At 41.4% G+C, this 25900-nt stretch overlaps 1 protein-coding gene across 1 annotated transcript in view; it reads right to left on the bottom strand.

The window, feature by feature from the left end:
* USP6NL (USP6 N-terminal like) overlaps window positions 1-24763 on the bottom strand; it is a 135985-nt gene extending 111222 nt beyond the window's left edge. Inside the window, exons 1-2 of the mRNA XM_086610038.1 lie at window positions 24685-24763; window positions 19378-19467 (exon numbers count right to left, since the gene is read on the bottom strand). Coding sequence (XP_086466164.1) covers window positions 19378-19381 — 4 coding nt within the window. The 5' untranslated portion in view covers window positions 19382-19467; window positions 24685-24763. The remainder of the gene's footprint in view (window positions 1-19377; window positions 19468-24684) is intronic.
* Between the last annotated feature and the right edge of the window lie 1137 nt (window positions 24764-25900).

The following is a 25900-nucleotide window of genomic DNA, read 5'->3' on the forward strand; positions in this document are numbered from 1 at the left end:
TCAAAATTATTTCTGAAAAGAAATAAGGCACTCCAATAGCTAGGAATTAACACCTAGGAAAGGGTTACAGCTATTCCCTGCTGCGAAAAGGAAAGTTCCTTCCTTTTCTTCAAAACTATCCCTTTGCTGGTAAAAAGAGACGACTATGGCAAGAATACAAAACCAGTACCTGCTGAAGTTTGCAGAACAGCCATTAGAAAGGCTTTCATCCCATGGTCACTAACTGATCTCTCTGTTTCTCTCTCCACCAGTGGTAGGGGTATTTTAAAGAGTTGAAGCTTGCTCTGAGCTTTTAAGGGAGACACACAGGAACTTCAGGACTAGAAATCATTTTCACATGCACCTGCTTCCCTCAACATGAAATAATCTCCAAAGATGGTATGCATGGTAGTTTCCCCTCTCTTCGTCATTAGGGAAATTGTCATGTAGAAAGAAACTGAAAAAAACTCAGTTTTTAAAAAAGTTTTAAAATGAATTTAGGCAAACATAATACAAGTTTACCAAATATCCTATGTACAACATAAAGAAAATGGTTCCAGTCTGCAGCAGGGCCCTGGCATCCATGATAAACAACGTTGCAAACTTAGACAAATCACTCAGATTTTTCAAGAACTACACAATAACCTTTGTGGCTGCTGTTTTTCTTCCTCAAATCAATTCATTACCTACCAAGACAATAACACTACCTGCTTTAAACAAGTGGCAATATCAGAAAGACTTCTTCAAGAAACAAAACCACACTAACCAGCTAAATCATTCATCTGTTTCTCATGAGTAACAACTTGGTTGTAGCTCACTATTCTCTTTGAATCACAAAACCCAATTGATATTTCCATACAATGTCACCACAACTGCCATCTCAGACCACATCCTAACAAAACACAGACTGCGGGCAAGATCTTCACCAACCGAAATCTCACAGCAATTCTGACAGCGACACAAGGAAAAACAAAAAGAAATCATGTCATAAATTTAGTGTAACAATTTAAGCAGATTCTGTTTGAGGAGAAAAGTAGTGTTACATATTCAGTGTGTACCATATGAATTTCTGCTAAGCATTTTTCATCTTCAACAGCTAGTTTGCTAAGTAATATGTACTTTATTATATTCTTGCATTTTCCTTTTCTTCCTTAACTTCAAAACCGCAGGGAATCCAGAAATCATGCAGATGTTACCAACTTGATGAAATACATCGGTATGAGAAGGAGCAGTTAACCAGGATGGGATTTTATGTATTGTATGTGGCCCTTGACCTTGCCTAACCATAATGAAAAGAGTGACCTGCATTCTGATTAGTCAGCTGTCATCACTCAAAATAAACATGTGGCCATTAACTTAACTATACTGAAGTGGTCTTTGAAAGCAGTTCTGGTTCATAAAGCATATTGCCAGAAGGTAACATATTTACAGCACAAAAGACACTCAAAAGTATGGCTCAGCAGATATTTGTCAAATGACACTTGGAAAAGAGAAGGAAAATAAAAATATCAAAATTTAAGTTTGAGGAAAACTTCATATTTTTTCCTTCACTCTCTTCTTATAATCTGTAGCGTTTATATATTCATGGCATTCTGTCCAGGCTTTTAAAAAGCCATCAAGAATTCTCAGAGTAATCCCAGCAGCTACTCAAAAAAGCGCCTGCTTGTTGTGCCCCTGGTTTACACAAAGAAAGATGTACAAGGTACTACAAAAAAAAAAAAAAACAACCACAACAAACAACCACCAAACGCACCACACCACTAAAATGGTTTGAGGGCATTCGCTCATATGAACGATAGGCCTGCACACATTTTATTTGAGATGCAAAGTTATTGTGACCGTTCTTTTCCCATCTCACATCAACCTCAACTGGCCAGAATTCAGGTTGCATACAGATTATTTCACCACATCTCTGCAGAAACCTATGCAGATCTGTCTTCACAATCCTACCTTAGATTCCTCATAGCCAGAGTTATTTATGTCCTTTTCCCTACCTGCTAGACTCCAAACATGGCTAAGATACCAAGCTTTCAGGTCCAACACACTCGAAGAAATGGACAGCCCATAGTGCAACGGCCAGCAAGGTAGCAGACTGAGATCCAGTCCTGGTAAGTGTTTCAGTGCAAGAGGGATCAAGCCTTAAGTCTCGCCGTTATTATCCGGAAAGCACACAAATATACATACACAGACAGTGCTCCTGGTATCTCTTCAGTTCTGCAAAAGAGCGAAGTCTGACATTACAGGCAGAAGATGGGGATTTACAAGAGAAGGGGTCCATTTGCTCTTTGGACCCTTCTTTCCAAGTCTGTAAAACCTAGAATGGCACTTTGACCTGTTACCAAGTCAACAGGACTATTCAAAACAAGGGCTATAAAAAGTCAAGTACCAGCAACAGTGAGGGCAGCTCTTCTCAATGACCAGTCTGAATGTTTGCTATGAAAGCTGCAGTTTCAGAAACCACAGGACAAAATTGCTTCATCTTCCCCCCCCCATCTTAGCAAAGGGGCTCAGAAAATGAAGCAGATTTTCTTATCAGAAACAGCAACTATTTCATAAGCAGGAGAAAAGTTCTCACCAATAGATGAATTTAAAGGATTAAGGAAATACAAGTAAGGCACATAAGCCAGGAAAAGATTCTTTAAATATCACATAGAAGGAACAGCATATTGTAAAAACATTTGCATAATGAGCTCACAGTAAAAACTGCGTATTTCTTGCAAAAAAATAATACATTCAGAAAGTCTGCCTAGCAATTAAATCCCAGCAACACTTTAAGTATCAATAGAAATATTTTGGTTTATGATCAACCTCTCTGACTTTTCCTGTCACAATTGGTCTTCAAATTAATATCTCAAAGTAAAAAGCCATTGAGCTCTAAGACAGGCAATATATCATGATACAAGTTATTACTAAAGCAGCTATAAAGTAGGTTATCTATCCTTTCTCAGTAATATTTTGAATTAATTTTCCAATCTATGAACTGGAGCCCACAGTTTTCATTAAGTTTTAAATAACCTACTGTAGTTGGAATAGGAGAATTCTAGAGTTCCAGATCAATAACTACCCTCCCCATAAATCTCTGAAACTTTAAATTCTGATCTTCGTTACTTTCTACAGATTATTCTTAGACTGCAGTGCACTAAAGGGAACCATGAAAAAGATAAATGAAAACCTAATGTTCTCAAGAAACCATATGTGGAATTCTGGTGGCCTTTCCTGTGAAAATGTTTGCACTAGTGATATGACTCCATTTATTATTTGAGGCATTCTTTTTTCAAAGAGGACTGCTTTTGGCTATGCATTCTGCAAAGCATCCATAAATATATATAAAAAATATCCTCACAGTGAATGGTCCTAGAGTTAGTAAATGTCAGTAACTGCTTAATCCAACAGAATTAGCATTCACTTAGGAATGTTCTTTTTTTTTCTCCTTTGTTTTTAGCACTTTTGCTATCATTTTCAAAGCACTAAAGCATAGCTGCAGCTTTTAAAACAAACTGGTAGATACATGAATCTCTTTTCATAGAATCATAGAATGATTAGGGCTGGAAGGGACCTTCAAAGGTCATCTAGTCCAAACCCCCTGCAAGGAACAGGGATATCTCCAACTAGATCAGGTTGCTCAGGGCCTCGTCCAACCTGGCCTTGAACGTCTCCAGGGATGGAGCAGCCACCACCTCTCTGGGAAACCTGTTCCAGTGTTCTACAACTCTCATGGTAAAAAATATTTTCCTAATATCCAATCTGATTTTAGAAGACATCTTCTTGGGAGCAGAAAGTAGCTTGACCTGGAGGCTGGAGAAGTAATAAATAATTGTAACAGAGAGCTATCCAAGTGAATGCTGATTAAAGAGGACAAGAAGCATTTGTTCCTATTCTTTTCAAGTCTGTTTTTCTTTCTACTTTAAACATACAAGAAAGCTGTTCATTAAATTCAGGATGAGGATTGAGAACTTCAATAAATGGTCAGTGAAATTTATTCCACCTGTTACAGCCAAAAACTTACCCACCCAACAAAGAAAAACAAATGCTAAAAAAGGGGAAAGGGGAAGAGAGAAAAACACTCAGCTACATCCAGCAGCCATCACTGCACACTTGGAAGTTTTAAGGAAAGAAACTACTACATTGCAAAATCCTGTCACTGCACAATACTCTCACTGTTATCCTTCTTATTCAATTCACATTATTTTCTACCCCCTCAGCTCTACAACACACTCTGCAAGTGGATCTAGATGATGAGAAGACACACAGCAACGTTCCCAGAGAGCCACAATGAAGCCAACAGAACTGGCCGCATAGATCACAGTTATCATCTTCCTGATAACAGACACCAGACACTAACGGAGATCAGTATCATAAGTTTGTGCTCAAATACGTCTTCACGCATTCTTTAAATAATAAGAAGGCATGTATGTATGCACTGCTTACTCTTTGCTCATATATTTAGTATAAAACCATAACATCAGATTTAACATCTAAACTACACAGTTTAGCAACAGTTTACAAGGCTTCCAAAAGCTCTTAGGTATTTACCCCGTAAAGATGTGTCAAAAGGAACAGCTCAAGCTCCAGTGCAGAACTCCTCAGACACAACAGAGAGGCACTTCCCGTCTTTAGATATCTGCGATGTTCGATAAGGAGCAACTACAGAACCACAGATTCTATCATGGATCTTCAAATTTATCCCATTTCTTTCTCTTCTCCCTCATACTCATGCCCTTCAAAGGGCAAAAGACCACTTTCTAAGGCACACTAGCCGGTAAATAAGAAAAGCGTCAAAATAAATGGCATTTTCCCAAAAAAAAGTTGTATCTAAGCAGACCATTTTAAAGATGTGACAAAAAGCATTTTTTTAAAACAGGAAGAAAAAGTGTTAGTACAAGATCTCCTCTCAGTGAATGCAGACACTCCACAATTTTTCAGTCTCCTTGATATTACGGTCCAAATATTTATATAGTTTTAGCTGCAAATGATAATTATTTTGAGGAAAAAGTTCCATACTAGAAGTCTCGAAAAATTTTGAAAGCAAACATTTATGAAGTTGTAATTACAATAACAGAAAACTTTTAAAACACTTTTTCTAAACAATATGCAGCATTTCCTGCATATACAGCATTCCAAACAGAATAAGCAGCAATTTTGCATTTCCTGGATTTGGGTCATGGCTGTAGTATTATCATAGAATGGTTTGGGTTGGAAGGGACCTCAAAGATCATCTAGTTCCAACCCCCCTGCCACAGGCAGGGACAAATTATTAGTATTAATCAAGAGATTTACTTTCATGCTAAAGGATATTATAAACTATTCTGTCAAACTTCAGCATACAGAAGGAAGACTTACTAGTCATTAAGAGCTTTTTCTTTTGCAATATTAAATAAAAAAAAATACTATTACTATCTTACATGCATCAATACTGAAGTCAAAGCAAATTCATTAACTTAATCTGACAAAGATTAATCAAAGTGAATGTATGTTCAATTCTTAGGAAAAAAAGAAAAAAAACAAAAAAGAGATAAAAACTTTGCTTTTAATTTAAACCCTTACTTGGTTTCCTGTTGAAAAGGATATGAACGAGATTTATAATCTCTTACCTCCTTGAAGCAAAGAAAAACTTCAAAATTCTATGCATCACTATTTGTTAGCAGGATTAAACCCTCTACTGCATGTTAACATTTCTATGTTGATGTTTAATCCAAGTAATAAAATGCAGCTGTCCACAGCCACCAGGAAGAACATCAAATCTTTAGTTCACTGCAAAATACACACTACTCTAAGTTCATGCATTTGCAGGCTTAATTTGTGTAGCAAGTAATCTATGGTATGATTTTACTGGAGAGAGAGAAAGCCAAATTTTTTAAAACAAGTTTTTGAATACTTTGTAATAGGCTCCTGTAACATTACAAAAGTATCTATGCCCACAAATACATCTTACCTATTGGAGAAAAAACTGTTACAAAGAGACACAATCTACAGAAGAAAGAATTTAGCACTTCAAAAGTAACTGAAAGAAATTATCCCGAAGGTCACAGGGATCAGAAGTGAACCACCCTCCTGCCTAAGGAAGCTACCTGGGTCTGTTTGCTTACTGCCAACAGACCTTGTCTACGTTCTGACGGGAGACACCATGAACTGTTCATTTTCAGACTTCGGTCTCCTGCTCTCCGTGTACATCCACTCAGAAAATACAGTCTTTCGAAACATATTTTAACTAACGTCTCTAAAAGATCCAAGCTTAGCACCTGAATATGACCATCATGTTAAACGTGACTACTTACGGTTAATGCTGGAGTGATACTTGACAGCTGTATTCTGGTGACGTGGCTGGTTGTGGCTATTTTTACGGTCACCTCTGTTTTGCCTCTGTTGTTATGAACGGATTTATTTAGTCATGCACTGTAACGAGCACACTTGCTCCATACCCAACCCTGTTTCCCACAAAGCGTATATATACATGGCTCAGCACTAATGAAGAGTGCTCCTGTTCCCCGATCAATGATAAAAGCTTGGGTAAAACACCTGGGCACCTCGGTGACACTGCCTGCAGACAAACTGTGCCAGGCCGAGGCAGGAAGCAGCAGTGTGACACAGGCTTCCTTATTCGGCTTCACTTTAAGGCAACCAAACCATCAAAATATGAGAACATCTTACCTCCCAATGATAGGACAAGGGGAAATGGATATAAGCTGGAACACAGGAGGTTCCGCTTAAACATGAGGAGGAACTTCTTCCCAGTAAGGGTACCAGAACACCGGAACAGGCTGCCCAGAGAGGTTGTGGAGTCTCCTTCTCTGAAGATGTTCAAAACCCACGTGGACACGTTCTTGTGTGATCTGATCTAGGTGGTCCTGCTCCGGCAGGGGGATTGGACTAGGTGATCCTTTGAGGTCCCTTGCAATCCCTAACATTCTGTGATTCTCCCCGCTACAAGAGCGAAGACAGAGGCACTGTAGGTGCCCTTCAGACTCAGTCCCAATTTTGGCAGACAGAAGCCTGTAGTACCTTTACATGCAGCTCTCTGAAGCTGTAGAGGATGTAAAGTCTTGCCAAGGAGTTTCAGCCAACGACTGCCCGTGGTCCAGGCAAGAAGGGACCCCACCACATCACTCTACCCATTATTACCATCAGGCATTTTAATCCACCATTTTAACTACCAGAGGTGCTACATCAGCGCTAGAGGAACAGAAGATTTGCAGTAGATTTATCCTTGAACTTTATTTGTTAGGTTTCACTGGACAACACACAGGTAACCTGGCCTTGCTATACCATCTTGCAGGGCCGCTGAATATATAGCATTAAACAAAAACACAAATTAAGAGTTAGTTCTCCAAACGCATGTTCCACTTAATGACTGATGTGTTTTTAAAAAAAAATAAACAACCAAAAAACCATGAGCCTCACGGCAAGTTTCACATAAATGTTATTTATTATTTTAATCTGGTTTAATGCACGGGGAATAAATAAATATTGAAATTTCACTAAAAGTGACTCATTAGCCTTTGCTCTAAAAAGAATTACTTTCCTACCACATAGTTAAAATAAAAACTACAGGCATTTTTGTCATGGCTTCCGGTATAAAAAAAATGTACAGTGAGGGGAAGAAGCGGGGAGGAAAGAAAAAGCAGAATTGACACTTTTCAGTTTGTACCTAATCTTTTCAAGGCAAACGATAAAAACTAATTTTTCCTCTCCCATCCCCCAAGACCAGCCCCAACGTCCTTCAAATACTCCTACAGTAACATGATGTAACTGGAGGGAAAAAAAGAGGACACTAAAAGCTTGTCTGTTTTTTACAACCAGAGATAAAGTAATATGAAATATAACCAGCCTGAAGCAGGCAAGGCAAGCAGGGTCTGTAGAACAGCCTGGACACAAAGTATTGCCCAAGTACAGCATCACTGATAAAAAGAGAGCTGCAGCTGACAGCATCACCTTCAAAAAGTAAGTTTTGGGGGAAGGCAAGGAAGGAGGGTTATGCCATTATAGTGTTTGTGTAACTCAAATAGTAGCATCAGAAAATAAAACTCACATAAGGCTGCACAAAATTCTACTACAAAAAAAAAAAAGAGAAGGAAAAAGCTTTATATTGAATGCAACAGAACACATTATGGTGAGAGACTTATTTCCCTATGTCTCTAAAAAATCTGGGAAGTCTGACTACTGCTCAAAAGAGCTCTGAGTGAGCCTTTCAGCACCCTACCACGGAATCAGGCAGGTTTTCAAAGAGCCTTTCAAGGGTGAAACAGAAAGACTGCATTCAAGAATCCTCTCCTATGGCAAACCAAAGTGCTTTATTAAAACAAAGTGCCCTTTTAGATTAGTGATCTATCAGATTAATAACTGCGTTGCCTAAAAGCACTGGAGAATGTACAGCATGCTCGTATGCCTTCAATGCCAGAGAATAATTATGTTACACAAAATAAAATAGGAAGAAAAAGATTTCTTTTTTTTTTAAAAAAAAAAAAAAAAGGAAAAGAAAAAAAAAAAAAACACAACACACCAGCTTCCCAAACCAGCCTTGAAGTCCTGCACAGCTTTCTGCTTGCTTCAGAAATTTTGAGCAGGATAGGCACAGGCATACCAACAGCACTGAAAAAATTCCAATGCTATCTTCCCAGTCTCCCACATAACTTCTAGAATTAAAATATCATAATTATAGGGGGCTCTTTTGCAATGAGAGATTAAACTAACCTTATAATCAGCTGATTGATAGGATATCACCCAAGTGTAGCTACTTTGTTTACACAAACATCTGCAAGCATTCTTTAAACACTGAAAGGACAACAGATTGGATAGTTTAAGTAAAGAAAAGATCTTAAATTTAAACAAACACGGAGCCAGTAATCCTGCTGGGATTACTTGCATAACCCCTCTTATGGCAACAACCCCAAATATTTCCCATCCGTGCTACAAATCAAAGACCTTGTTTCCTATCAAAAATTCAGTAAAGAATGTCAAGAGTAAGTTTTCTTAAAACGCAGTCAATTTAGCTTAAAATAAACACACATCTTGTAAATCAAGTGTTTTGTTTCTTGAAGACGAACATAACTAATATGACATATAGTTTATGTTTGGGTCAAGATTAGAGGACGGGGACGGATAGGGGATGTTACGGTAGGGGTCTGTTACAGGCCACCTGGCCAGGAGGACAGAGCAGATGAGGCGCTTTATAGCCAGATAGGAGCAGCCTCGCGGTCACAAGCCCTGGTCCTCATGGGGAACTTCAACCACCCTGACATCTGTTGGAGAGACAATACGGCAGGGCACAGGCAGTCCAGGAGGTTCCTGGAATGCGTGGACGACAACTTCCTCCTGCAGGTGATAGAGGAGCCGACAAGGAGGGGTGCCATGCTTGACCTTGTGCTCACCAACAGGGAGGGACTGGTGGGCGATGTGAAACTTAAGGACAGCCTTGGCTGCAGTGACCACGACACGGTGGAGTTCAAGATCCACAGGGCAGCAAGGAAACCATTCAGCAAACTCTGTACCCTAGACTTCAAGAAGGCAGACTTCGGCCTCTTCAAGGACCTGATGGGCAAAGTGCCATGGGAGGCAGCCTGGAGGGACGAGGGGCCCAGGAAAGTTGGTCCACATTCAAGGAGCACCTCCTCCAAGCTCAGCAGAGGTGCATCCCGACGAAGAACAAGTCAGGCAAAAAGACCAGGAAGCCCGCGTGGATGAGCAAGGAGCTCCTGGACCAACTGAAAATGAAGAGGTTAGCCTACAGAGGGTGGAAGCGGAGACAGATAGTCTGGGAGGAATACAGAGAAGCTGTACGAGTGACCAGGGATCAAGTGAGGAAGGCTAAAGCCCTGAAGGAATTGAATTTGGCAAGGGATATAAAAAGCAATAAGAAATGCTTCTATAGGTATGTAGAGGACAAAAGGAAGTCCAAGGAGAACATAGGCCCCCTCCGGAAGGATACTGGTGCTCTGGTCACCCGGGACATAGAGAAGGCTGAGGTACTCAATGAATTTTTTGCCTCAGTCTTCACTGATAAAGCCTCTTGTCTTACCACCCAAGCTGTGGAAAGAACTAGCAGGGACTGTAAGGATGAACCACCGCCCACTGTACTTGAAGAGCAGGTTCGGGAACATCTGAGGAACTTGAAGGTGCACAAGTCCATGGGACCTGATGAGATCCATCCGCGGGTCCTGAAGGAACTGGCGGATGAAGTTGCCAAGCCACTGGCCATTGTATTTGAGAAGTCGTGGCGGTCTGGCGAGGTCCCCGATGACTGGAAGAGAGGGAACATAACCCCCATTTTTAAAAAGGGGAACAAGGAGGACCCGGGCAACTACAGGCTGGTCAGCCTCACCTCTGTGCCTGGCAAGGTCATGGAGCAGATTCTCCTGGGAACCATGCTAAGGCACATGGAGAGCAAGGAGGTGGTGGGTGACAGCCAACATGGCTTCACCAAAGGCAGGTCGTGCCTGACCAACTTGGTGGCCTTTTATGATGGGGTGACAGCATCGGTGGACAAGGGTCGACCAATGGGTATCATCTACCTGGACTTGTGCAAAGCTTTTGACACTCCCGGACGACATTCTTCTCTCTAAACTAGAGAGGCATGGGTTTGATGGATGAACCACTTGGTGGATAAGGAATTGGCTCAATGGCCGCACTCAGAGAGTAGTGGCCAACAGCTCTATGTCCAAGTGGAGACCGGTCACGAGTGGCGTCCCTCAGAGGTCCGTGTTGGGCCCAGCCCTCTTTAACATCTTTGTCGGTGACGTGGACAGTGGCATGGAGTGTACCCTCAGCAAGTTCACCGATGACACCAAGCTGTGTGGTGCCGTCGACATGCTGGAAGGGAGGGATGCCATCCAGAGGGACCTCAACAGGCTGGAGAGGTGGGCCCGTACCAACCTCATGAAGTTTAACCAGGCCAAATGCAAGGTCCTACATCTGGGTCGTGGCAATCCCAGGCACAAATACAGACTGGGCGGAGAATGGATCAAGAGCAGCCCTGAGGAGAAGGACTTGGGAGTACTGGTGGACGAGAAGCTCAATATGAGCTGGCAATGTGCTCTTGCGGCCCAGAAGGCCAACCGCGTCCTGGGCTGCATCAGAGTTATCCCTGCTCCTTGCAGAGGGGTTGGACTAGATGACCTTTGAAGGTCCCTTCCAGCCCTAACGATTCTATGATAACTAATATAACATATAGCTCACTTATTTATCTCAGCTGTGATGACGTTACACTATGAGCAGCAACAGCTTCACTTTTCCAACAGTGGTGCGAATTCAATCAGTTGTACAGAAAGGGAGAACAACATGACTCACAATCAGCAAGGAAAGTCTTCCAAACACCTCCCTTAACACTGCTGTTGGAAAAAAGTTCTTCTGCAGCCCAGTTCTAATCCTTCGTCTGACTCAGCTGTTGTTTTGTGAATTCTCTAATTCAATAGGAAATTGTAACACCACTAAGGAGCCTAATACTGCAGCCTCCACAAAGTCCTCCCTGCAGTAACTAGAACATTGCTCCCGGTTACGTGGTGCCTTACACAAAGACAGGGGTGCCGGCCCAAACATCTACATTTACAGCTCTCGCTCTTCATCTGTGTTTTAGCTGTGAGCTTCTGCATCCTTCCCCCTTTGGAATGTACTTGATCACCACTCTCAGCTTATCCCAGGATGAATAGGATCCCAGAAATATGAATTGCTTACATAGTGGTGGACACTCGATACTCACTCCAGAGAACAAGGTTACAGTGTTCTTTTGCTACTTACTCTTTCTGCTGCAGGAGTACCAAAGGCCCACAATAAAGGCATTATTGTGCAGCGTTCTACATAAAGGAGTACACAGATAGGTCCAAAGACTAAGATTTAAATAAAAAAAAACCTGTAACTGGAGATTATCATCATGCCAAAAGCATGTACTTCTGTGTACACCAACTAGTCGTAATACTTCAGCCGTGCTTACTGGCCATCAATCAAAACTGTGAGAAGCAGACAAATTTAGAAAGATTACTCTCTTCTTCTACATATACACACATAAATAAGAGAATTGTTATATATTTTATGAAACCATATAAGTTATAATATAAATAGAAGACAATTATATAAAAATATGTAATACAAATGCAACATGTAATGAATGTTTAAATATAAATATGTTTATAATAACAATTTTCATAGATCACCTCTGCTATTTTGGACGCACACAGAGTTAGAGTATAATAAAGTAAATAATTTGTAAATAATCCAACCTTAATTTTCATTGCAAATGTGACAGAATAAACGTGAAGTTCAAGTGCCTCAAAAGGACGTATTCAGGGAGCAACAAGAGTGTACACAAAAAGACTGGTCCTCCAATAACATTCATGACGGTAATTTTCCTGCCACAACTCTCTTGTCAGTTGCAAACTAACAATAGTTTCCTATCAGTTCCAACATCTTGATTTACAAACAGAAACTACATTGGTTTAAACACAGGTGTCATGTTGCACTAATTTATTTAAAGAAGTCCCATCAATCTGACTGACAATTTAAACTCGAAGGGAGAAAGCTCAACTGAAAGAAAATAGCTTTGAAGTTCCCTTTATAGCAAAGAAAATTGACAAAAAACATTTTAAACCAATTTTTTTAAATCTTCACTAAATGTATTTGAAATACATGTAAAGAGTTTAAAAAAATAACTTCACTATATATTATTAACTAATTTAAATGGAGCAGTAAATACTACGCAATACGTTTTTGTTGATAAAGCCTTATAGAAAGTGGGACTACTGAGCTCAAACATACCACCTGGAAGCACAGTTTTCCAATGTGATAAAGAAGTTTTCAGTAGCTGCAACCTCCTGCAAAGCTTAAGAAAAGAAAGTGACTTCACTTCAGTCGATGAAGACTGAACACTTGTTTTGTTCAGTTAAAGTGACAGAAAACTCAAAAACGTTTGTTTTCCTCTTCAATGTAAAAATAAACTCTAAGTACAAGGAAAGCCACAACTTACCAGTCCTAAATATCCTAAAGTGATCAAAAATAAAGGGAGGATTATGATAAAAAAATTACTCTAAAAGGTCTGTTTAAATACAGAAGTATTTCAAAAAAAGCTTTCATTTCTGTTCTGATGTATTTAAATAGCCGTACTATCAGAAAGAAAACAGTCACAAGGTCTGAGAAGTTGCATCATTAAGTCAATTGAACAAACAAGAAAAAAATCCAACATCATCAAACGTGAATATTAAGAAAACAAGTAAGTTTCTACTAACGCGCCGACATTTCCTCAATGGGATGCATCAGTTCTACGCATGCGAAATATTCAGGTTTATATTTATTATGACTAAAGCACCCCCTGTATTTAGAGAAGCGGTTTAATTACAGCACTGGGGAGAAACTGGGTCATCTAAGACCTGATGAGCCCTCTGGAGAAGCCTCTCCTCACTTAGTACAGAGGAAGCCTAAGATTATTACATTCCTGAACAACTACAGTTCCATACACACTTGGAGCAAGGGAAAAACAGCATTATCACTGGAAAGGACAGTCTCACCCACTGACCACATATTCTCACCCCTCTGCTTCTCTCCCTGCATCACAGCAGCACAACTGTTTATGCAGCCATGTAGTAACCAGCCCAACTCAGACCAACCTCACAAATGCTCCCGCAACAAGGAAGAACGTAGGAATTCAGACAGGGAAAGGACACCATCCCTTCTATTGGCAAGGGTAAGGTTTTCAGGGGACCAGGAAATTTTGAAGACCTTCAGTTCAGCCCTGGTTCCTTCAGGCCAGACCCTTCTAATGAAACTCAACTTCATTCAAAGCTTTTCCATGAGTCCACACAAGTTTCTGTAACTCGTTAACTCTGAATCCACATTTTAAGTCAGAAAACTATCTCCAGCACACTTGCTGATAGTTTCCCTCGAGTACCAGCTGCACTGTACAGAGGGGATAGCCAGCAGATACGGCATTGACTAGCAGTATCTGCAGAAAATAGAAGTGAAAAGTTAAGACAACGCAGAAGCGTAACAGCGAAGCAAGATCAGGAATGCTAAGCACTTCTCCTGACCACGAGGTTCAGGAGCCAAACAACTTGGTACACATGTATTTTTCATGCTTCTTCCTCCCACTACAAAAAAAAAAAGTTACTACACTACTGCTTCCAATTCGAGCACTCATGTGTCACTGCAGTTATGTACAGTGGTAAATTCCCCTGACAGTTTCAAGAAAAAAATAGAGCAAACATAAGATAAATACTAATGTTATCAATGAAGTAATTTTTATGGGGTTGCTAATATACAGAAGCTTACTATTTTAAGCACCTTGTGAGTTTCACTCTGTTCCAGGCAGTGAATGGCAGGGGGTTACTCTTAATTAACACTTAAAATATTTTAAATGTATCCCAAGTCTTCAAACTAATCTTTTTTAAATCTGCATTATAGCTCTTTATCTCCTATGTCCTACAACTCTTTATCATTCAGATCTTCAGCTTTTCATGAAGAATTACTATTTCAAATTTCAATAAAGATTACCTAGGAGACAATAGCTTCTTCTATAATTCTCAAGTCACAGTATTGATAAAGATCAGAAGATAATTGTGCCGTGAAATCAAAAGAACAATTGTTAAAGAAAACATTTCACATACAGTATCTTCAAGCTTGTATTTTATGAATGGGTTTTCAGGGTTCATGGTTCAAAAATAAAACAAAAACTTAGCACGCAACATAATAATCCAACATCCTTTAGCTATTCATTATTATACTTCATTATCAAGGTATTTTAGCTTACTTCTAGCTTTCCTTCCACAGCATGCGGCTTTATGTACGAATCAGAACTTGGTCTTTTTCCTTCCTTTCAATCTCAGCTTACTAAAAAGAATTGATGACTACAAAGCCTCTTTAAGTACACTAATCAGCTTTATAATTATTGCCAACACTTCACCCCAACACACACAGCCAACTTACACTTTGTGCAAAATACAAAAAATTGTCCATTTCCCAGCATTTGTTTTAGGAACAGTTTGACTCTGTCCTTAGTTCGCTAAAATTTCATCCTGGCATACACAGGAAGACTGGAGGTGAAGGTGGAAAACTGAGCCAGCCTTAACCAAACAGACTTTTCTTAGCCTAGGCAGCTTTATGAAAACCAAGAACACGCTTTTCTCAGTTGCAAGCATAAGAATAATAATGCATAGTTGTTAAAGTATTGTATCTTTATATATTAATGCTGACCTTAACATTTGTTGTAATTCCCAAGTTTAGCGCTCATGAACAGAGAAACTGACAGCCAAAACTATTTCTTTACACCCACTACAAGAACCCAGAAAGAAATGAAAAAAAAAAAAATTTTTTTAGAAGTCACAAAACCCTAAGGTTCCTCCGTGAACACAAACTAGAAAGCCAACTGTACTGAGAGGTCAAGCTAAATAATCAACCATCAAACAGAAGCAGCCTTTAATCACACCACTGTGGTCTTGATTTGGACCGGTGAAGCAAAAAGCTTCCCACCTCATTACGAGGCCACACTGACCATTTTCAAAATATATGATTACATTGCAGAGAATCTCTCCAAACACACAAAATGCACTCCTACCCTCAGTCAATCACAAAGAAAACCTGAAGAGACAATACTGAAGCATGAAGAACAGCAGGTTAAGCTCCCAACTGCATGTAGTGTTAAGTTTTTAGGGTGTAGGAAACAAAACTAAAAGAAGAAAGACCAAGCCAGGAGAGAATTATTCTGTACAATTTATTATGACTGCAGAATAATAATAAAAAAAAAAGTTAGAACTGCATCCTCTACATTTAGGGGGAGAAAAAAAAATATGTCAGCAACTTGCTGCAACAGTATGTACTAACATTTAGTTTAATTGTTTGCAAACTGAGTTGACTGCAGCAGCTCAGGTAAGTTTCCTGCGCTGACCTTTCTTCAAAGGAGAAGGCACAGGAAAACTCCCAAACATAAAAAGCACAGTTTGCAATCGTAAGAACTTATCGTGACTTTACACATTTTCTGGCAGCTCAGCGTCAACAACTGGAGAAAACGTAGGAAGTTAAACCAGGTCCTTCTGTGGTGACATTCTAGGCAGGTTACACCCAGCCAGGATCTCCCTGACAAGTTACCTTTAAATCCAAAACAAACCAAACTCGGCAACACTGGACACTCTCACCCACCACCTCACTATCCCATGATGCACACAATATTAAAGTACAATCTGAAACACAGATTTGTCTTATTCATGAAAACAGACATTTGGAAAGGCATTCTGCAGAAACAAAAGCCTTAAAGGCTGCCTCAGTTCTAACATCTGTTCGGATTCTCTTTTCAGATTCATTTTAGTTGCCCAACAACTAAAATCAACTGCCACGAATGGTGGACTTTGCAAATCTGTCAATAGTCTTCCCCAATATTGGAGAAGATCCAGTACAACAGGATCCAAAGCACTTACCTACACACCTGAGAACTACTAAAATTTATACAAACAGCAGTACTTCCCCATTCGCTTTTGAAAAAAAATTAACTGATCATTTGCTTAAAAATATGCTTGTGTTTGCTTCTTTAGTACCAAGATATTACAGATTTATTTCTACAAGCTGTCTCAAAAAAATAACATGCTCTATGTCACAAACTGCTAAAACAACAAATATGATACGAGGTAAAAATGGCTTTTTAAGTTAGTGAATAAGGTTGGCAGAAAATCAAATAGATACAAACTGCCTGTGAATAAGTTTAGGACAGATATTAGAAAAGGGATTTAATTGTTTTAGGACTAAGATTCTAGAACAGCCCTTCATAAACAGCATTGGAAATATATATTGCATCAAGGGTATCCCAAGAAAATAACAAGCAGGCTTCTATAATGTAGTCTGCATGTAACAGCATTCTACGTGTTTCAACCAAGAAGATACCACCCTTCTTCAGTCTGACATTCCCACATTTTAGACAATCACGTTAGATAGTTTGAGTTATACTAGGTGATACCCAAGTTTAGAGTACTAGAGACTCCCACCACTGCTAACACCCCTAGCTATTCTGAGTGCCCGCAGATTTGGTGAATAAGCTTACATGTACAGAAGTATGCAAATAAATTCATCTTCATAAGATGATAAATACTTCATAAACTGAGGCATTTAGTAGAGAGGAGTCTAAAACTATCTACAATGTGCTTATAGTTCAAGTTCTCCGAAGTGAACTGTAAACTAAGTATGGTAGGTTGACCTTGGCTGGACACCAGGTGCCCACCAAGCTGTTCTATCACTCACCTCCTCAGGAGGACAGGGAGAGGAGAAAATAAGATCGAAAACAACTCATGGGTCAAGATAAAAGCAGTTTAATAAAGCAAAGGCAAAGGCCACATGCGGAAGCAAAGGAAAACAAAAGATATATTCTCTACTTCCCATCAGCTGGCGATGTCCAGCCACTTCCTAGGAAGCAGGGCTTCAGTACGCATAGCAGTTGCTCCAGAAGGCAAACATTGTAATAACAAACGCTGAGCAGATGTCATATGGTATGGAATATCCCTTTGGTCAGTTTGGGTCAGCTGTCCTGGCTGTGTCCCCTCCCAAGATCCTGCCCACCCACGCCCTGCGGGGGCCGGGGGGGAATATCCAACAGCCAGCCTTACTACTGCATGAGCACTGCTTGGCATTAGCCAGCACCAGTGTGTTCCCAACACCTTTCCAGCTGCCAAGACAAAGCACAGCACTCTGAGGGCTGCTAAGGGGAAAATTAACTCAATCTCAGACCCAACACACTAAGAAATCCAATGCCAGATGAACATAAACATCTCATCTCCTCTAAACCATATTTTCAAAAAAAAAGGAGCGTCTTTTGGTGTGCCCTTGAAGCCAATGACTCAGTATGGACTTAAGCATCTAATTTACCACAGGAATGTGGTGTCCTGCAAAGAGACTGTATTTTGAATAACATTATTATTAACCACCACAAAAAGCACTGCCCAAGTGCTATCTTTCATTTGAATACAGGTCTTAGTTCTTGCTAATATAAAGCTAAACTCTCCAGTCTGGAATCATGTCAAAACCTCACCCAAACCAATGGTGTTTTGCTGAAGTCACGACAGTATTTGTTGTACTCGCACCAACAACATCACAGCAGTCCTTTCATGAGTCACACTTAACACAGCAACTATGATTCAAAATGTAAAAAGATTTACAGATATTTGTTGTATTTTAAGACTGTACGTTAGGCCATGACAGCACATGAGATGCTCTATAAAACAAATGCAGATTAATACAGCAGCATTTGACAAACCAGGATATTCAGGTGCTTGGATAAACTGTCTGTAAAGTTGTCATCTACACAATACAGAAAACACTTTAAACGTCAGAAAGCAAACAGTGTGAACAGCAATATGAAAGAGAAAACAGATATAATTCTATACAAATTCAAAAATAGTTCTATCTATGCTAAGCATGAACCCCAGAGTTCAGCAATTCTTTCAGTTCTTTTTTTGGCGCAAAGTTTTTCCTTCGCTACATTTAGCAAGCATTTCCTCTATCGTTCTTTTTTTCTTCCAGATGTCAAGAACAATAATTTGTCATGTAGTTTGACAAGAAATTTAACCAACAATTTTCTTTACTCACTTCCTCCCAGAAAATCAAATGGTCTTATTTTACTAACACAGGATATAATTATCCTATGAAGTAGATGCTCATTCTTCAACAGATTCAGAACACTTGTGTCGAAACTAAGCGACATTACAAAACACAGTTTCTGTGCATATAAAGTTATATCCTTATTTCTACATTACATAAGGCTAGGTAATGTTGCTGCCAAAAATTATATCAGGAAGCCTCACATACACCAGACTTATGGAAGACCTTTAAATAATAAAAGCAGCTCTCTAAAAAGATATTATCTTACCCATCAGATACGGCCTAAAACAAAACTTCTGGTGTCTTTCATCCATTTTTTCCACCAAAACAGATCTTAAGTCAGTTTTCTATGGCTCAGATCTTTTCAATACATGCCAAAATTCCTTTGGGATCAGACCTCTACACTGGAATTTGAGTAATATATTTATTTTTCCCATAAAATGAAGTCCATTCATTTTATGTTGGACTTTTACCAGCTATTTTAATTTACTGGACGGTCACATATTTTGGAGTTCTTAGCAAACCCAAGCCATTTTCCCTTCAGACTTACATGTTTTATTTATACTGAAAAAAACAATCATCAGCTTGTTACTGAACTCGCCTTATTGAAAATGATACCAGACTACCAACACAGAAGTCTTACAGAGCACACGTCGATCAAAAATTTGCAGATTAAGAACAGTATCTGCCAAATCTCATCTTTATTTTGTTATTTTTGAAGGACTGAACAGACAAAACTCAGTCTGAACATTTTGGAGGAAGAACCACCTTCCAAAACCCACTACAGAAGTACATTTCTTCTCAACTGCAAACTAAGTTTTTTCTTAAATAAAGAAATCTACTCACTCATGACTGGAAGCTTCTTTGCATATAATCCAAGACAGGTCTTGAAGCAAGGTATCCTGTTGGAGAAGGTTTCTCAGAGGTATACATGTCCTGGTGATGGTAGGAAAACAAAGAGACAAAACATTTTTTCAACTTCAAATAACTAGAGTAAATGTTTACATATAAACTGCTTCTCTGACTATACTACCTTTTCATCCTCCTCGTCAAAAACAGGAACAAAAAGACGTATTTGTTATGACTGAGGAACTCTACTGCTTATGGATATATTTTGAAGTTTATCAACTCAAAATGAGCACTTTCTTCTAACATTCATACTATAAATTTGTGTGCACGTACTAGTACAAGACTGCAATATGGGTATAGTAACTGAAAATATCATCAAAGTAGTGTTTTCCTTCAGCAACCTCAGCCAGCAAGAAGATGCAATATAAAGATACTCTTTAAAACATGGGAACTACAAGCAAGTTTACTAAACAAGCATGGGTTGGCATTAGCATCCAACACTTCCTCCTCAGAAACAAAACCTGAAAAGATTACCATTTCTAGCAACCGCACGTCATCAGATCAGCCAATTCATAACAAAAATGACAGACAGATACCCACTAACAATATGCCTGGCTCTCCCCGAAGCGAAATATAGAGGACAAACTCCAACAATGACAGCACAGTAAGTATATTTTGGAAAATTTATTACATAATCTCCATACTGCTCTTAAAAGTGAGAATATGTAAGTCTGATAGACCAGTTAAATGAAAGTAACTTCACCTCACAGCTGAGGGGAAAAGAAAAAACTAAATATATCTATGAAGCTACAGTTTTTCTCTAATACCTGCACAAAGAGATTCTCTGCAAATTAAGGAATATTATGCCATTTATTTCCTTTTTTCAGAGCCAATTAGAACTTGCTGAACCTGACCACCTGTACTAATCCAGCCAGACAATATCTTGTGCTGACTCAGATTTCAAGTCTCAACTCACCTGATCTCTTAATGTTTAAAAAAAATACAAAACAAACCACAAAAAGACAAAAGAAGAGATCTAACTTTTTGTGAAGTATGATTTCATATAACATTTACAGATTCACGGCACACGCCAGAGAAGCAGAGGAACTATCCCAGGCCTGGATTCATATCACAAGAAGGCTCCTGCATCAATTGCTAAAAAAAAAAAAAAAAGGGGGGGGGGGGGGGGGGGGGGGGAGCGGGGACACCAAAACCACCCACACAACACCAAAAAAACTGAACTGCCAAAAGGAAGCCTTCAGTAATGCTGCAGACTGAAAATTAACAATCAACTTCTTTTGCATGGAAAAAGTAGCACAGGGAAGAGAACGGTCTAATGCTGAAGAAATACATGTGCAGATACTATAAAAATCCACAGGGAACACAAAGCCATTAGATGGTGCAATCACTGAAGAAGAGCAGTTTGAAATGCAGGTCCTGTCAATTCTCTATGAATGGCTGCTAAATTAAACATTTAAGCCTAATCAAAAATAAAGTGTCTGGTTAAAACATATCATTAGAACTGCAGTCTCATCAGCTTCTTTTTGATTACTGATGTCAAAATTAGGAAATACAGCTTCCATGACATTTAATTATTTACTGGACTAATTACAACTATTATGTTAAGAACATTAAGTGAGTCATGCAGATGGCCCTCAACCCAGGTCCAGAGCACTTTTGACTGGATTTCCATACTACCTTTGGGCCCAAATTGTTCCATCTTATGCAGTCAACCAGAAGACTGAAGTCTCCCATTCAACTTGATTTTCCAAAGGTATAGTCTCACCTTAGTTTTGTAAACATGAACTAACAATACTTCACCTCAGAGACATCACGTTACACGTACAGGAAAAGGCTGTTCATTAGGAAAAAACAAAACATCAGTTCTGAAAACCACTTAAGGCTAATAATAGCATAATTATGCACCATATCGTTTATAAAAATCTAGTCACGTAACACTGAGGAAATGAGCAGGGGAGAATATAGCAGCTATATACCACCTAAAAACACGTGTCAGCATCATGGAAAGTGAATGTTTCAGCGCACCACAGCGACTCAAACTCTGACATCCAGCTATGCAGAGTTACTCCTATCTTGCCTTCTGTGTCTAAATGTTTTGTTTAGATATCGCTAGTATCTGTTTACTAGCCAATATAGACTTCTGACTAAAATCAGGTTTTGTTCTTCAAAATAATGCTGCACATGTGCTTTATAAAATTTCCCTTGTTCCCAACTTTATCATTTTGCTGAAGGCCATTTAGTCGGACTATTTGACTAAAATGTTTAAGACCCTAAAAAACCTAAAGTTTCATCTTTTATTTGTAATTTCAAGTATAGCAATAGCAAGCAGCACCAGAAAGTCAGGAAAAGTCAAGACTGTCAAATACCAGAAAGTCCGTATTTTCTATTGCGTTACAATATTGGTGCTTTTCTTAAGGATGTGTGTTAGAAAACAAACAGTTATCACTTAGCTCTCTCAGTCAACAACCTGATTTATTTCAAGGCTTCTGGCATTCTCTCCTGCACACAAACACTACCAACTATTACACAACGAAGAAAGACTTATTACTTGTTGAGTGTCTTGCTGAAAGATACCATCTTGCAAAAACTGTCTTTTTCAAAACAGTACCTGACATTCTTTATTCCCTGCAATTAACAAGGCTATAAAAAAAAAAAAACCACCACATACATGCCTTTGATCCTTCTCTTTTCCTGAAGAGCTAACCGTTGTATTCCATCCAGTTTTTCATCTACTAACACAGGTCTACTAGCCCTTGGTGGTATTCACCTTAAGTAGTTACAAAACTAGCAGCATTTTAACTTAGATTTAAAAAGACTATCTGAAGTGAGAGAAGCTCTTTACAACTTCAAATTCAAGCACACCACTAGTACATTCAATTATCTGTTTCCACACCTAGTGCCACGTCTTTTTTATCCAATACTCTGTTTCGGGATAATTAATACGAGCCAGACTGCAAGTAAATTACAGCATATTATAACTCTATGCGAAATGACTCTATCCAGAGAAAAGATTTTCCTTTAAGTTGACAATTAAAGATTCAGGCCTAGTGTGTGTGTATGTTATTGTAGTATCCATTTAGCTTAGATGCTAAGGAGTTAACATTAAGTATTTATATCTTCAATTCCCAAGAACCAGAAATCACAGAAGCAGCATGCAACTGCAATGTTTAAACACACACAAAGACAAAACAGACCAAAGAGAGCCTGCCTGGCACAAATCAGTATTTTACTGTCATTTACTTTCTTCTTTAAACCAAAATGTTATGGCCCCTCAAAGAAAATAGATACAGAGGTTTCAGAAGCACAGGTTTTAAAGTTTTATAGCTAGCTGGCTGGCAAAACAGTGAGTCTGAAATTATTGGTTTCCGTGGTGCACAATCAGAGGGCAAAAGAACAGCTGGTTAAAAGGCAGTTCTACTAAATACTTATTTTACACTGCATCCAAGTTGAATTAACTTCAAAGTTATAATCAGTAACGAGAGAAGTTAAAAAGAAGCAAAACTAAGTCACTTAAGAGCACGGCTATTAAAAAAAAGACAACCTAATAAAAATTCCTAATATAGCATCGAGTTTCCCAGCATCCCAGCTCAGTAAAACGCCCAAGCCAGCGCAAACACAAAATTCATAACAAAATAAGACTACTAGTGTTTAAGAAACTACACAGAATCATTGACTGGCCACAAATGAGGAAGCACACAGAAGTACAAATGAAACAAGTACAATGACACACCCTCCTCTTTGTTCATAGCAGGAATATTTACACTACAAAGCGCTGGAGCAAATTGCTTTTAGTTTCAGGCACTGCTGATTGGCCGCAGCATTTAATATCCACACGGCCAGCAGAGTTTGAGTTTCGACTGTCACACGGCAGCTCTAGATTGCAGGGCAGGCAGCAAGCTAAGCGACCATAGAGAACAATTATTTTATTCTAATTGAACCGATCCCCCACAAAACGCGTTTGTTGTTCCCAAGGCAGATGCGCATTCGCTTTCATTGCGCTGTAATTCAGCCAAAGCCACAAACTGGCTGCACTCACAGCCAGCTTTCGGCGCAGCTGCCCGCTCCACGCTGGGAACGGCACAAAGAAAGTTATTCTCGAGGGTACGCGGGCAAACGACTGGTACCGGGGCTCGGCGACAGTGTTTTAAGTCACCACTTGACTCCCATTCAGTCGGCAGTTCCATGGCTTCGGCGGTTTCCTGCAGGCGACCAGCCACGCCACGGAAAGCACCCGAAACATCTTGAGAACTGGCCCTTTCGCTGATGGTCCCACAGAGACCAAGGGCTCAGGGAGGGACATGGAGACGGGAGCCTGCTGGCAGCGCCGCCCGTGGGAGCGCGCCGGGCCGCGGCCCCTGCTGCACCACGCCACGGCTCTCGGCCCGGCGCGGGCACCTCCCACCACGTACCTGAAGTGTTACAAAAATACCTGAAGTGTTACAAAAAGCAGAGGAGGGAGCAGGTACAGAAAGCGGCAGCGCCAGAAAGTCACGTTAAAACAAGGGTTCGGCCATCCTAAACCTCCGTGCTCCCGACACGGGCTGGTATCGCAGCCTCCCGCCTGGACGGAAAAGGGAGGCCCTCGGGAAGATCCCGAGGGGCGTCCGAGCCGCAGCAGTGACCCCCGCAATCACACGCCCCCCCCCCCGCCCCAGCCCCACTCCGAGCGCAGAGGCCCCGGCCGCCACAACTCGCCGCTCCCGGCGGGAAGGGCACCCCGACCTCCCTGCTGGGGGTGCCTTCCCTTGGGGCAGTCCCCCCACCGCCGCCGCGCCTCACTCGAGCCTTACAATGGGACCCTGGGGCATCTCCAACCGGGCTTCCCTCAGCCTCCCCCCGCGCACTCGGCTCAGCCGCCTCCCGCTCCGCGCCGCCCCCCCCCCCCGGCCTCCCGGAGCTCCCCACACTGCCTTCTGCCACCCGCCGCCCCCCCCAACAGAAATAGCAGGGACCCTCCAAACACGCACACCCCTCCGCTGGGAATGGAACAGTCGGAAGCTCCCCAGTACCCTCCGGGAGCCGGCTCCCGCCTCTTCCACCTCCTCGGCCCCGGGGGTGGGGAGCGCAGCCCGGGCTCCCCCCGGGGCGGGATGGTATTGCCCGCCGGCCCGCAGCTCTCTAGGAACTGCGTCCCACCCCGCCCGCTTCACTGGAGAGGTCCGGCGCGGCATCCTCGCCCCTCCACACACGCACCCGGGAAAGGAAGGGTCCAGCCCGCCACCACGCCACGCTCCCCCGCCCCAGGGGGCCGCACAATGGCCGCACGTCTCGGCTCGCCCCTACCTTTGCTCGGCTTCCTCCTCCTTCCGGGGCCTCCGTCCGCCTCCTCCCCAGCGGCGCTTCCCTGCTTGCTGCCCCGGGACCGGCGGCCTCCGACCAGGAAGTGCCCCGGTGTGACACTGGCGGCCGCCGCTATGGAAACCTTCCCCGCCCCCGCCCCTCCCCCGCCGGCGCCGTCCCACAGGGCTGACCCGCCGCCATCTTGGACTCACACCGCGGCGCGGAGGTGTTGGACCCCGCCGCCCTCTCCGCTCCCGCCGCCGCCATGTTGGGCTCGTAACGAGGCCTTGGCAGTGCGGGCGGGCAGGTGGCCGGGCGGCGCGGGGAGCCGTCGCTCGCCGAGACCGGAGCTTCTCTGGCAGCCGTGGGGATGAGTACCTGGTGAGACTCGGGCATTTGGCCCCGGGGCCAAGCCCTGCTGCCACCAACACCCATCTCCGGCCTCTGCCCAGCCAGGCACGCGGGGCTGAGCCCACAGGTTAGTGCTGAGGCATCGGGGAGGAGTAGGCATCCTGTGGCAAAAAAAAAGGCGGAAAAACACAAAACAGACCTTGTTCCCCTCAAGAGTTATCCTAGCGCTAGGCTATGCTGTGTAAACTGCCACGATCCTGTTTTTGAAAACCCCGTGGTGTTTTTTCGGTTTTCTCTGGCGAGGCACCAGCGTTGGGTACTGGAGGCTGAAGTACAGCTCTGGGAGAGGTTCACAGGCTCGTGTGTGGAAATAGGTACGGTGGGATAGGCCAGGTTGCTCGTTACAGCTGTCCGGCATCATGCACACATCCCAAGAGGGATGACTTTGATCCCAGCCCTACCTCTTCCTTAAGCAGAGTGCTCCGACTCCCTGTGTGCAAATTACTTATGCATATACATCCCTGAGCTTTGCATGGAGCAGTAAACCGAGTTAAAACTGGGAGGGAAGAAGCACAGAAATGTGACAAACAGCTGTCCGAGATTGTTAGACATCTCAAACGCCACAGTGGTGTCATGACCAGAAAGGGCGACTTTGGTTTAAAAGAAAAAAAAAAAAAATTGTGGTTAAGAGGGAATTTGGAGTAGCAATAAAATATGATGTTACATTAGAAGCAAGATTAAATTAAACAGTAGTTAAACTGTACTACCAAAAGAACATCTAGTAATGATACAAAAAGAGAGCAATGTTCAGTAAATGTTTTGAGTGTTTTAAACAATCCTGTGTTCGTGTAGTAATTCTATTTAAATA

This window comes from Tauraco erythrolophus, chromosome 4 (assembly GCF_009769465.1).
Source record: "Tauraco erythrolophus isolate bTauEry1 chromosome 4, bTauEry1.pri, whole genome shotgun sequence".
Lineage (NCBI taxonomy): Eukaryota > Metazoa > Chordata > Aves > Musophagiformes > Musophagidae > Tauraco > Tauraco erythrolophus.